The following is a 14,478-nucleotide window of genomic DNA, read 5'->3' as shown; positions in this document are numbered from 1 at the left end:
CAATAACTTCAAATACGGGGGGATGGGGAGGGAGAGAAAAAGACCAAAAAGCATCCACTGATCTTGACAGAAAGGTCTCAAAGACCTTACCAAAGGCAAATAGTTGAAGAGGTAATAATATAAAACAGTACAGACAGCAAGGACAATTTTGTAAGCTTCACTATGAAGAAAAAGAAAACTAGAGTATGTTTCACAATCAGTGCCCACTTGAAAAGGATCTGAAATTCCACTTCTAAGAGATTTTATAATATGATATTCATAATGAGTATCTACCTCTTGGGGCATTTTAATTACCTCATCTGTCATGAGAGTGGCTATTGATCTTCCAATTTCATGGTACTGTGGTGCCTTGCCTGCGGGACCCAGTAACAGAAACAAAAATCTAAAGAAACATTAAAATACACAGACTTTAATAAAAAAAAATATACAAAAAGACCGAAGCAATCATAAAGAAATAATTCAAATGTAAACACAGAAACAACGTTCAGATCTCTTTCCCACCTCCCACACTAATCAGTGAGAAAAAGATGACAATCTACTCATAGTAAAGCAGACCACAAAACTAAGCAAGGCATTCATAATTAACTTTCTACCAAGTTACTGCTCCCCATCTTCTTTAGGGTAAAAAAGTAATTAGAGAATTGAGAGTTTTATGATAAAAATTCCCATTTTCTTTACCTTTTGAATCTGAATAAGCAATTTTATCTAATCTTTACTGATGAAAAAGTAAATTAGCGAATAATGGAAATACCAATCCCACTAAATACTTAGAAGTAAGGTTTACCTAATTAAAATAGCGCAGAGTATACACAAAAAATTCATAATCCCTCAAATTATGGTCTGGATAAAGACTCTACTGCGATAAATAAGGGACTATGCAGGGGCGCCTCGGTGGCTCAGTCTGTTAAGCATCTGCAGCTCAGGTCATGATCCCAAGGTCCTGCGATGGAGCCCCACCCCTCCTCACCAGAAAGCCTGCTTCTCCCTCTCCCTGCTACTCTACTTCATCTCTCTGTCAAATAAATAATTAAAAATCTTAAAAAAAAAAAAAAAAAAAAGGAACTCTGCAAGGAAAAAGAATTTTTATTCACAACTCCACAAATTTAACATCAAATTTCATATTATTTTATTTTTTAAATTTATTTATAAATGACTAATAAAAAGTATTTAACTTCGTACTTAGTTATATCCTCATTAACACTACAGTAAGATATTAATATTCACACCCAAATTGGAAGTACTCATCTTCTTGTTTCATGAGAATTTAAATGTGAATCTACAGAATTCTTTTTCTCACTTATCTTAATACTATTCCATTAATGTAACCCAGGAAAACATACCAGAAATAGGCACATATACTCTAATCAAGTTACAATTAATTCTTCATCTTTACTATTATAAAAATGATTTTTTTGAGTATTCTTAAAATTCTTCTTATTTACAATCAAATTTATATAGTCAGTAGCTAATAAACTGATTATCCTGTAACACAACTTGCTAATTCTTATGTATACTGAACAGAAATTTTTGGTCAGGTCAGAACAAAGCATTTTACCTAATTCAGAGGCATTTTATTACATTTAATCAACCCTATGAAGTAATCACATCTTCATTTTATAAATGAAGCTTAGGAAATTTAAGTCAGGCTTGACCTTCCCAGAAAAAGTGGCCCAGCAAAGATTCAATTCCATTCTGACTCCACAGAACATAATAGGTCTAAAATGATGAGCTGCCTTTTAAACCAAAGCTCCTAAAACACCAAACCTCTTATAAAGGTATAAATGCTAATTATTTTTTAAAAGGATGCTTTCTTTTTGTTTTTATTTTTTTATTTTTTTTTTTTTTAAAGATTTTATTTATTTATTTGACAGAGAGAAATCACAAGTAAGCAGAGAGGCAGGCAGAGAGAGAGGAGGAAGCAGGCTCCCTGCTGAGCAGAAAGCCCAATGTGGGGCTCGAACCCAGGACCTGGGATCATGACCTGAGCCGAAGGCAGCGGCTTAACCCACTGAGCCACCCAGGCGTCCCTCTTTTTGTTTTTAATTCCAGAAAGAAAGATAACTCTTTTATGCTCTACTAGTCAAAGCATTTGGTGCAATGACAATATTAACAATTAAAATAAGCTTTTAAAAGCAAAAATGCTCCTTCTAACCAATAGATAAAATTTTTTAAATTTGAGCCATGCTGAGAGTGTTAATCAGAACTAACTCTACCTCGTAGGAACAGGGACTTCAGTCAACCCTGAGAGGAGAACAGCAGGAGCCAGTCTCACAAATGCAATTATAGGTCTTTCCAAAAAGTCTACTTCTCCCACCAGAACATTGGATGCCTCAGCTCCCGAAGGAATTTTTCTCATGAAATTCATATCAACCTATTGACAAATAAATAATAATTAAAATCAAATTTATACGGTATTTTTAAGTCTACTTAGAGGTAAATAGGAAAGAAAAACTCCTTTTAAGGCTACTATTTGCTAAAAAACCAGAGATCTAATAGATGTAAAAACACCAAAACTCTCACACATATAAAGAACGGAGTAGACAAATACCAAAAAAGCAAGCAAAACACATCTATCAAACAATGCTCCCAACTGTTTTTTCTTTACTATTTCAGAGATCTAAATTTTCAAACATACAAACTAGAGAAAATTTTCAGTGATTATAGCACTATTCATTAAAAACTATTAACAAAAATATATTCACAAACTAACAATGGCTCATGAAATTATACACAGTGCTAAAAATTATTCATTTCATGATTATTTTTGTTTAATCTTAGAAATGAATTAGCCCTTTTATATTTTACATATATTGTTATAAGTCCTTTTTATTTTAAAAAAAAGCTCTGTGTATTCCTTGGTATTTTCATTAGGTGGCAAAAAACTGTTTTTATTTTTATTTAAAACTAAAGTAAATAGCCAGCACTGGTATAGATTTAGGATAGTGCTATAAAATCAAATTTAGTAGCCTGTGTATAATTACAAAGAAAAGGTTATCAACATAATATCAAAGTATGGGAACTTCATTTCTATGCAGTTTCACACAAGTCACTAAACGACCACTTACAGGGCTATCTATGAGAAATGAAACCAGCACTTACAGCGGGCCTCTTGAGTCCCACACCCAGTGTGCCACAACTACAGTGCCAGGAGGCAGACTCCTGCCCAACAGGAGACAAGGAGGGGTACACAAGGATAGGCCAAGTAAAAATAAGTAAAACTGTGACAGAGGAACAGAAATAAACGGCATCTGCCATGTCTAGAGGAGATGTCTAATGAAAGTTACATTTATCCATTTAACCAGAATTAGCTGCAGTATGGTTACTAAACACTTTCCACTCATCTGAAATAACAGAGGTACCAGTAAAAATATGGTCAAGTTAGAATAGAAGAATTAAAAATACTTTTATAATTTTAGAGCAAGAAGCTCAAGCAAAGCTATACTGCAAATCATTTATTTATACTCCTTTTCTGCAAAATGTGATTTATAGATTTTATACCATAAGAGGCTTAAGAAAATGCATCTTACTTGAAATAGTCACATTTAATTAAGTCTTAAATTGGATACAACGATGTTAAAATAGAGTGTCTTACAGCAAACTAATCAGAAGTTGTAAAAGCCACAAGGAATCAACTATTCAGAAGGAGTACTCATAAAGTATGCTTTAAATTCAACTGCAATTTGAACTTAAGGGTTTTTTTGCCCAGTTCTTTTGAAATGTTGAGTTTTCTATTTTTATTTCACCTAAATACTCATCTACCAAAATAAAAAATCACAGTTGAGATAGGTGAGTTGTATTTAAATCCATGCCTTTACCTACCCATGGGGATAAACCAATACTTTTCCCAGGGACATTCCAGAAAATATTGACACTGTAAGACAGTAATTCTGGGATCTTATTACAGCCAAGAAAAGGCTGAATCACCAGTGCTTTAACATAATTCCCAGAATTATTCTTTCTGCTGGAAGTAGCTCCAGAACAAATGACAAATTCAAAAGGTACTAAAGTTTCATGATATCTATGGGTAGGTATAAGATGGAAATACCATATTATTCACATATTCTTTTGTCAAAATTCCTGAAACTAGTAATACATAAAGATATTCAAATGCTCTTAAGACTGTTAACTTTCTCGTAATTTTTGACCTTAAGTATCACAAGTATCACATGTAGGCTTGTAATCACCAATCTATTAAAAAATTATTATAATCAGTGCTAATAAAGTCACATTGCTAGTAATTTTCTCAGTGATTATGAAAATCTCAGTGATTAAGAAAATTTACAGTGAATGACAGAATTACCTTGCTGAAGTCAACAGTACTATTTTCTCTGCTTCCTCCACCTCCATTACCTTTAATTTCTCCACTTTTACTATTGTCCAGGTTTCCAGGTGCAGATTGTGGAGAGGCCAAAATACCTGTATTTAAGAACCAAAATATTCCCAATCAGTAAGGAGGAAATTCACTTTGTAAACTGACTCTGCTCATATCCTGAAAGTGATAATTTATTAAAAGCAAATGTGCAAGGTTTAAAAAAAAAAAAAAAAAGTGCCAAGTGTTAGTATCATACCAGCAAGACTAGAATAACATTTTAAGCAATAATGAAGCTGTATATTTTAACATTTAAAAATAATATAATTGGAACTTACAAAAACGGTGGCCATTTGCAAAGAGAAGGAAAAAAGTGAGTAGGTGAGGAACACAGAAAATGGAAGACCTGAGTCTGACTACACCACTACAAATACTCAAGGAATGCACTTGCGATGTACATAACACACATGCCAACTGCAGAGCTTAATGATGCCAAATTACACTTGGCATACTTACATCAGTAACAGTATTTATTTTCTGATAAACCTTAAATGCAACTCAGAAAATCCAAGAGCTCCATCAACTAAATGTAGGTTAAATTTATCATAATCTTCCACCATAATGATTTCCTCAATAATTTCACTTCTCTTGAGTAGTATTTACGTGCTGCCTACTGCCATTACTCCTAAGAAGTATAACTTGAAAATATAATAGCAATGTTTTTACAGTATAAATACAAGAAGTTTTTTATACTCAAACACATCTGTGTTGAAATAAGCACCCTCGGCCACTTTGTAGCCGTATGACTTTAACTCTCTCAACCTAAAAGCTCAGACAAATCTGTAAAATTAGCTTGTTTAGATTACAAATGATAGATATACATTCTATCATTAGTATGCTCATTTCAAATGATATTCAGCAGCAATATTTCACAACAATAAAATAATCTAAAAAAAACCTATAGCCTGTGACCAATTGTTATCCCTATGAAGTCTGCAAAAAGCTCAAGTCTCAATGTTTATGAAGTACATAACACAGATTTCTACCACTAAATGTATCTCACTTTTTCAAAACACCCAGGATATTCTGGTTCAAGAATATAGCTTATTATTGCCCAAAACACTGAGCACAAGAAAAAACGTGGTAGGCTGACCTACAACAGACCTGACTTTTAGTTTTAACTCTGCCACTCACACAACAATCTAGCTACCCACAGAAATTCAATTAAGCAGTTTGTGCCTAAATCCTATAAACTTTAAAGTTAATATTGGTAAATTTCCTGAATTTTAAGCACATCGGATATATCTGATCCATGAGAGGGAATTTTCATTTTTCTAGAACACAGTGTAACTAATAATTGAATCTACGTCATTTGGGTTTACTACTCAAACTCAGTGACTGTAGACATTTGTGATATCCCCTTCTCTTGTTAAATACCTAAAACAGGATATTACCATGACCCAAAAGCCTAAGTATAAAAAGCATATGTAACTGTTGGGGTGGCTGACTGGCTTGGTCAGTAGAGTGTGCAACTCCTGATCTTAGAGTTGTAAGTTTGAGCTCCACACTAGGTATCAAATAAAATCTTAAAAAAAAAACAAAAAACAAACAAAAAGCATATACAAACAATTCAGCTACATGACCTGGAAGTGTTGAACAATTCTCAAATAAAAACTATATGCTAAAACTTATCTCATTTCTACCACTTTAGCTTAGCAGAATAGTTACTACGATTCCTCTTCTTTGACCTTTGCCTCTGAAATTCCAGAATAGAGTCCATTCCTTTATTAAAATACATGCCCAGTTTTGGGGGGGAAGGGTGGATAAAAAAAGGTTAACCAGTATTTTTCAACAGCATACCATTAAGGCCTTGGTGTCAAGGTGTTAACTGCACATGACCATCGATACATACACTTCTAACTACTAAACACTTCAGTCCACACATGTATAATCAAAAGAATATATATGCAATTTCCCAGAACAGTGTCAGCCACCAGATTTTAGAGAGAAGAGTAGAATGGAGACTATGGGGAGAATGTAAGGATATAGTGGGAGCGGGAAGAAGAAATGATGTGGAAATGCAATACAGGTAAAGTTAGAATAAGATCTGAAGTCATCCAGCTAACCTGGTCATCCTAAACCTATTAGAACTGGCATGAAGTATACGTTAGAGTTTTTCACCAGTATCTTCTCTATGTAGTCCTTCCCAATCTCAGCTAAGTTAAAGTTATTTCTCAACCAGTAAAGGAAGTCTCCCTGCTTGTAAAATAAATTCCAGTGCTCAGAATTAATTGAGTAAATTCCCCAAAATTAAAACTATCACTAGCACAGATAACTCAGAAAGACTGTACTTCTTGGCTTTAAGAAAAAACAATGTCTGTATATATATAAAATCAATACTTGGATTTAAAAATCATACTTTAGTAAATCTATTCTTTTGTCTTTACAGTTTTTCTCACAATAACATATCTATCTAGAGAAAGATAAATCCAAGATATCAGAGTCTTCTGCCACTAAAAGATTGAAAATAGAAGCAGCTGAAGCAGTGATGCACAAAGAGAAGATTCTGTCCCCCAAGAGACATCTGGCAATAGGGAGGGACATTTTTCATCACCACAACTAGGGAGTAATACTGGCAGCTAGTGCAGAGGCCAGGGATGCTGTCGAACATCCTACAATGCACATGATAGCCCCTCATGACAAAGATGAGTCCAGCCCAAAATGTCAACAGTGCCAAATTTGAAAAACAGGGAGTCAGAAGATAGTTACAAATACTAAAACTAAGCTTAACTCTTTTACATGTAATTATTCTCCAAAACATAATAGGAAACACCACTTTCTTTCTTACTATGGGTATGCACAAATCATGATCCCATGACACAAGATCTAGGACATCAGTCTCTCCAAAATGATGCTAAGGCCACTTTCCTCCTGTAACATAACAGCAGATTTCAAGGAAACTCAACCAGGGTGTCTAGGTGTTTTAAGCACCACAGGTAATCATACCAGGGAACAACATATAGCTGTTCCTATAATTTTAATTATATACCTTCTATACATGTCTTTTTAAACAGTAATTATGGGCTTTTCCTTGTCTTTAGAAATTCCTCTTTTCCTTCCATTCTAATTTCTTTAAATCTCATGGCATACTTATGGCAGAGGAGGAAAAAAAAGCTGAATTTCTTCAGTTTTCAGTTAATTGCTACCTTTATCTTCTTAACAACATGGCCTAACAAGCTACTGTGAAACTGTATATCATCTCCTAGTTCCCTTATAAAATTTATAATCCCTCATAGAAGCTGGTAAAACAAGAAATGTTCAGTATTACTGCTAGATATAAGTAAAAACAAATGCAAAGGATTAAGTTTAAAATCACTTTTCTTGGGACACCTGGGTGGCTCAGTGGGTTAAAGCTTCTGCCTTTAGCTCAAGTCATGATCCCAGGGTCCTGGGATAGAGCCCCACATCGGTCTCTGCTCAGTGGGTAGCCTGCTTCTCCCTCTCTCTCTGCCTGCCTCTCTGCCTACTTGCGATCTCTGTCAACTAAATAAATAAAAAATCTTTAAAAAAAAAAAATCACTTTTCTTCAAAGAAAAATAGTAAGTCTTGCTGGTTCTTTCTAATTAAGACTGTTGATTACTTCTGAGTAAATAATTATAGGTATTTCTATAGGTATAGGCAAGGTATTAAAATCTATAATGATATATTATACTGCAGATTTTGCTGTGGCTAGATCTGAGTTCAATTTCTGGTCATTTATGGCATGATCTTAGTAAGTCTTTGTTTTCTTCATTTGTAAAATAGGGAATAACAAGAACCTCATCAAACTGTTAGGAGAATTATAAATATATTTGAAAAGTAATACCACTGCATGTAGAACAAGCTAGAAAACAATGGAAGCTATAGTTATGGTCATAATTAATGTATAATGATTTGGCCACCATATGTCCATTTTTTACTTCTAGAAGTATGTAATTTTTTGGCACCTACAATAAGCCTTGATTAAATATACTTGGTATGTCTGGAGAAATTCAATACAGAGAAGGAGAAGTTTGTCATATATGATAGGACCTCAAGGATTTTGTCAGAGGACTTAGGCTATCACTTACTAATTCTATGATCCAGGGAGAAATTCTCTAGCTTTTCTGAGTTTCTGAGTTTTAGAATCTGAGTTTCTGAAAAATGGGTGTATCCACCTAACTGACACTAATTTTTATACACACTGAATAGCTAATACAATGAACATAAGTTATCAGTGAAGTGTTAAATGTTACTGGTATTATGAAGAAATGGAAAAATACTTATATGATTAAAACCACTAGCTAGCATTGACATGTCACACTGACACTTAGCTGTCAGTAAAAAAACAGCCACTAAAGAATACTTCTTTATATGAACTGAGTGGAAAGATATACATGTTTAAATGTACATATAACTAATATATTATGAAGAAACAAAATTACCATAATATGTAACACTTGGATGAATTATTAAACCTTTTAGCCACTTAGAAATAATTTTTCTAATTCACAGACAAAAATATATCCTAGCCACTACTCTAGAATCTCTGGTCTTAAGAATTTCAAGGTCAATTTGGAGTAAAGGTAGCTATGACATTAAACAGAGGACAAACTAAAGTCTATCCCAAAATATAATACTAGTCTTAAAATAATGATGATTCCAGATAGCCACTAGAGAACTTTGATCTTCTCAGAGACAAGAGGAAAAGAATATTCGATCCTATTTGTGTTAGGAAGGTTAAAATATACTGCAGTCCTTGGAAAAAAGCAACAGATAGTAGATGAAAGGCACATCACCTCATTGTAATTTATGTCCAAGATGTGTTCATTCATACTATGAAGGAAATGCACAAGAAGCCACCGTTTTTTTTAAATCTTGGAAAATTAAAAGATTACTTATAAAAATTTGTTTTTCTGAACTATTCAAATGCCCTGACCTGTAAAATCTCAGTAAAAATTTTTGAAAGGGCTTTAAGTTATGTGTAGTTCTTTGCAGTCTTTTTGTAATCTAAAAATGTTTAATACTTCTGTTCTTTTCTACAATATACTATAAGGGAAAAAAAAAACATGCAGAAGTCAAAATAAATTATAAGCATTATCTACATATGCTGCTAAAGCTCTGTGCTGAAAGGCATTCCAAGTGCAAGTGATCCGGAGGCAGAAAGCACCACACGAGGAGGATGCAAATAGTTGCCTGGAGTCATGTCAACATTTTCCTCCTTCTTCTGCTCCTGGCCTCTCAGTGCTTCTAAGTCTTCCTCAGGCGGATGAATTACTACTGTGGGAATATCATCACTGGCAGGTGAAACCAGTAGTTCTGGGGCCTGAAGCTGACTCTGCTGGGAACTTCTGGAGGTCAGGCGACTGACGCTAGGGCTGGAAGGAGGGCTGTTTTGAGGGGTGGGTACTGGGGTTGTACACCTTGAGCCTGCAGGGCTTCCAGCTCTTGAAGAAGGAAGAAGATGACTGAGAAGAAGAGATAAAGGCGATTCTCCTCTCAATGAAAGGTTTGAGGCAGACAGACCTGTTCGCAAAGAGTGGCGGGAGGCTGAAAGGCCTTCCCCTGAGATAAAACAAATAAATGAAAAATGATGAAGTTCATTGCAGAAGGCAAACAGACACACACACATAACATCAATTTACAATGTAAACTGCAAGCTTTAAAGCCCAAAATTTCAAATTCATGCTATCAGAGTTAGCATGGCGATCAGATGTTTAAATGTTAGAAAGGCAATGAAAAGCTGCTTAAATTATACTTAGTTCCCTGAAGATGTATCCAGAAAATAAAAAACAATGCAAATGATAGATGGTGGGGGGTAATATTCTGTTAGTAATCAGAATATTCAATAATGTGGCTTTTTAAAAAAAACTATCAATGCAAAGTTGATAAACAATAAATAGCAAATAAGAAGGTAATATAAAAATAATCTAAGAAATAAAACCTTAAACAAAACTTACAAGCACTGATAGATTATATTTAGTGTATTTTTCCTACACTATACCCAAGCTGCTAAAGATAATTCTCTCACAAAGAAAGTTTGTATCATCTAATAATTCCTAACTTAAAATTGATACCAAATCTTTACATTAGTCAGTAGAGCATCACCTACTGGTAGTGCTCTCAAGTAAAATTTTAAAACGTAAGGGAAGTTACAGGAATTTTTTTTTAAAAAAAGTGTCAATTTGAAAGGGCATTCTTCAGCCCTGTAAAGATACTAGTAATGTCCTAAAATATGCATCCATTTCTAATATAGCAGATAAAATTAAATACATACAATTTAATTTAGCTAGATAATAAAGTATTTCTCACCAACAGTGGCAAAGATGAAGTAAGTCTAGCTATTTCAAAAGGTCATATACATTTATATTTCAAAGACCTGGTATTCTAAGAAGTGTAGTTTAGTGGAATAATACTGATTTTAGGAAAAACATGAGAACTATGACAATCAATCCTATATGATCTAAGTTATCAAAGCCATATGCTCAAGAGATCCCAGAAATATTAAAAAGATGAACCTTAGTTCATAAACAACCACAACTTAGTTAAAACTAAAGCTGTATGCAGAAAAACTGTTAAATTACAACTATAATACAAAAAAATGGCATGCACATGCTAAAATGACATTTAAAAGAAAACAGCCATTGTCTTATGATTAAAAGGAAACAAATGACAATCAGGGAATATCAGGAACAATTCCACGTGAAGCATAAAGATTTAATAGGGTCTGAGTAAATGAACTCATTTCAGGAAAGCTAAGAATATACAGTACATGAAGATGAAAAAGACACAAAATGTGGCATGGATGGCTTAATTTTAAAATTGAACTTAGGTCCATAAGAAGAAAACGGACTTAAGTATGTCACGCTGAGCTGCAAAAGATGATTACTGTCCATTCCAGATATATTAAACCCCATCCCCAATGGCTGTTTGTTTGTAGAATACTTAAAAGCCATACTATTATTGCAGGGACAAAGAAGATGAGAAGAAAGACACTGCAGTCCATCAACCACCCCTCTTAACTCTAATCCTTGGGTAATGGTATCAGCTAGAGGCAAGAAGGATCCTCCTAAGCAACTCCAGCCCTTTGTACCTAGGTTTTGCAGAGTCACTGTCATCAGAGCTCTTTTTGAGAGCCAAAACAGAACCCCAGGGAAGTATCCTCTGCCTCCAGATGTGCCAGCCTTAAAACAGTGATGGAGGTGAATGGCTACAAAAACAATGCATCCCCACATAAGCCACCAGGTCCCACATAATCCACTGCTAGACCATGACAGCTGAGAGCTAAAAAATGGTCTGTGCCATTCTCAATGGTTTGGAAGACATCAAGGAGGTCATCCCTAGCTTAAGAACAAACCATCCATAAAAAACCTTACATAAAGTATATAAATAAAGGGCAGTCAAATCATCAAACCAACCCAAAAACACTTATTTATGCTCTGCAAATAAAGTATATTTGGGGAAACAAACAAAAAAATCACTATGAAAAATCTAATATAAATAATAAAGTTTCAAATCCAAGACTTAGAATAAAAGATTAAACTTACAGATCATGATTTATGTCTCTTTAATCAGTTATTCAAGTGTTCTTGACAAAAACAAAAAAGCAAGAAGTAATTCAGGATTGGCTATAGTGATAAATGTGCCATTATAACAAAGTGAATACTTGGTTTTTTCATCTGAATGATTTCTACAGATTAACTGTCATGTTATAAAGAATATTTTAGAAATAATATTTTTAAATACAAAAGTAACATTATTATTTTTAAAAAAATAATAAAAGAGATAATAAAATGATCTACAGAATTATCTGGAAAAAATATCTTTCTGCCCCCAAATGCTAATTGTACACTGGAATGCTGTTAGAGTAGAAGTGTTAGTGAAATTGGATGCCACAACTTATCTCACCATTCCTTTCAAGCAAGTGAGGGTCAGAATGTTTCTTGCCTATATCTGCAAAAGATCGAACAAGGGGAATGCGACTGGTGAATCTTTTCTCATTCTGATGATGATGTCTCTTCAGAAGAGCTTCTCTGACGTTCTCTCTTATGGACTCATCCAACTGGCCAGAGGCTATCATGTTATCCAATACCATATCTATTGAAAGAAAAATAACAGCCGCTTTTATTAAATAAACGAATACTTGGAGGGCTATAACATAAACCATAAAATGTACATGAAACCTTACTGAAAAATAAGACCTTTAAATAGTTCTGTAGAAAATATCATTCTCTTCTGATATTGAATAATGTATGCATAAGGATAAATATGTGCTAAAGGGGAGGTGGGTGAGGATGGGGTAACTGGGTGATGGGCATTAAGGAGGGCACTTGATGTATCGAGCACTGGGTGTTATATGCAAATGATGAATCAACATTCTACCCCCGGAAGTAATAATACACTATATGTTAACTAACTTGAATTTAAAGGAGGAGAAAAAAAAGAAAGAAAGATAAATATGAACATTATTTAAGAAAAGTAAACAAGTTACATGGAGACCCCTATCTTTTGTAAATACTGTTATTTCTAAAGAGGTCACTATTCTACACTAATAGCCTTCCTATAGTTGAAAGTGCTTTCTTGATATGGACACAATAAATTCTATTAAACTCAATATTCAGTAATATTGGCTTCCTAAGAAGTGAAGGTATTTTATTGCCTCACTTCATATTTTTTGTCAAAATTATAGATGAGTATTGGACTCTTTCATTCAATAATTAACTATTTACTGAGTACCTTACATGTTGGGAATACAGAATTTAGCTAAGGAGATCAAGGTTCCACTCTCACTCTACCAGAGGAAGAAAAACCAATGAACAAATGAAAGCATAAAATATCATGAAGTAATAAATTCTAGGAAGATGAGTATATCAGGCTGTGAAGGAGGTATGGGGAATGGAGAGATTGATGTAATGCCATATGATACATTATTGTAGTGACTGGACTATTTTTAAACTATAAAATATATATAAATATTTTAAAACAGTGCCACTAATTTGAGATAAAACAGTCAAGCTTTCAAACATAAAAGATTCCTCTGAGAGAAAACTGGAATCAACCTAATAGGTAGACTGTAACATTAACATAAGTACTACAGCCTACTATACAAAGGGACCTTGGATTAGAAGACATTACATTGTAAATAATTAAAACATTGCTCTGTGTTACGTGATACTTGCAAAGCCAAAGTAATGTCTCCTAATACTATTCAAGAAATCTGTATACTCACAGGGAACTGACTTCCATGTGAGATCCATACCTGTTTTTCTATATTTTTTAGACCTTTCTTCCTTCTCTTCCTCCTCCTCAGAATACTTTCTTTCTCCTGTACCACCTGCTCCTTGTTCTCATGTGTTCAAAGTCTATAAATAAGTAGTAAATAAGTAGTACATTTAATGTCCTTGTGGATTTTCCCCAGGTACCTTGGTCCAAAAACTGAAGAAACAAAAAGCTCTTTTCTCTACATTTCCAGAAACAGACTGCATATCTTGCTTATGGCACTAGTCACTTTCTTTTTGGTACTGTAGTTGAGCTTGTCTAATTTATTAATCTTCTAGACTCTAAGTTTATTAAAGACAAAGAGGGTTATTTATATGTGTACTCCTCATGCTGTCTTACCGAGGACAGAATTTCAACCAAGAGCAATTCATCAATGGTCTAAAATCCCACCTCATTTTCCTTATTTAAATATTGCTAATTTCAGCACAACATAGGTACTGAAAAAGTCAAACTGCTTAACCTGCTATTTCATCTAGAGTGCTTGCTCTCATGTCCAGCATCACTGTTCCATTTAGGATGCAACTTCTTAGTTCAAAAAGACTGTGCAAAGAAAGAGTTGCCACATAAGGTTTACTCCATCGGTCACCACCATCTTCAACATCCTCTTCAAATTTCAGCCATCTGAAATATGTCAACACATAAAAATATTTTGTAAATAATGATGATTTAATTTGCTTATTTTAATATAATAAACATACGCTTGTTCTTTTTTTTTATATATATATACTTGTTCTTTTAAAGAGAAAAAGATTACCACTACCAACACAAAATTTGGCTACAAACTCATTTTTACAAATCGAGCTAATGGTCCACTCTATTCACAAGTTACAACCTATACAGTTCCTCATTCTGTTCTAGCTACACAATAATAG

General features: G+C 33.9%; 1 protein-coding gene across 9 annotated transcripts in view; it reads right to left on the bottom strand.

Annotated features, from left to right (window-relative positions):
* LOC111155170 (solute carrier family 4 member 7) overlaps nt 1–14,478 on the bottom strand; it is a 103,330-nt gene that overhangs the window by 36,848 nt on the left and 52,004 nt on the right. For 4 of the 9 annotated variants that reach the window (XM_022515254.1, XM_022515256.1, XM_022515258.1 and 1 more), the window contains exons 5-9: nt 14,067–14,227; nt 12,236–12,424; nt 4,301–4,416; nt 2,214–2,371; nt 295–382 (exon numbers count right to left, since the gene is read on the bottom strand). In XM_022515254.1, the coding sequence (XP_022370962.1) occupies nt 295–382; nt 2,214–2,371; nt 4,301–4,416; nt 12,236–12,424; nt 14,067–14,227 (712 nt within the window). Of the gene's footprint in view, nt 1–294; nt 383–2,213; nt 2,372–3,099; nt 3,160–4,300; nt 4,417–9,523; nt 9,893–12,235; nt 12,425–14,066; nt 14,228–14,478 lie in introns of all 9 variants that reach the window. The other 5 variants (XM_022515250.1, XM_022515251.1, XM_022515252.1 and 2 more) reach the window with 3 other exon arrangements.

Source organism: Enhydra lutris, unplaced genomic scaffold (genome assembly GCF_002288905.1).
Source record: "Enhydra lutris kenyoni isolate GAN:26980312 unplaced genomic scaffold, ASM228890v2 scaffoldscaffold39, whole genome shotgun sequence".
In the NCBI taxonomy this organism is placed as follows: Eukaryota; Metazoa; Chordata; class Mammalia; order Carnivora; family Mustelidae; genus Enhydra; species Enhydra lutris.
Note: the sequence above shows the minus strand (reverse complement) of the source record. Positions and strands in the feature narration are given on the sequence as shown.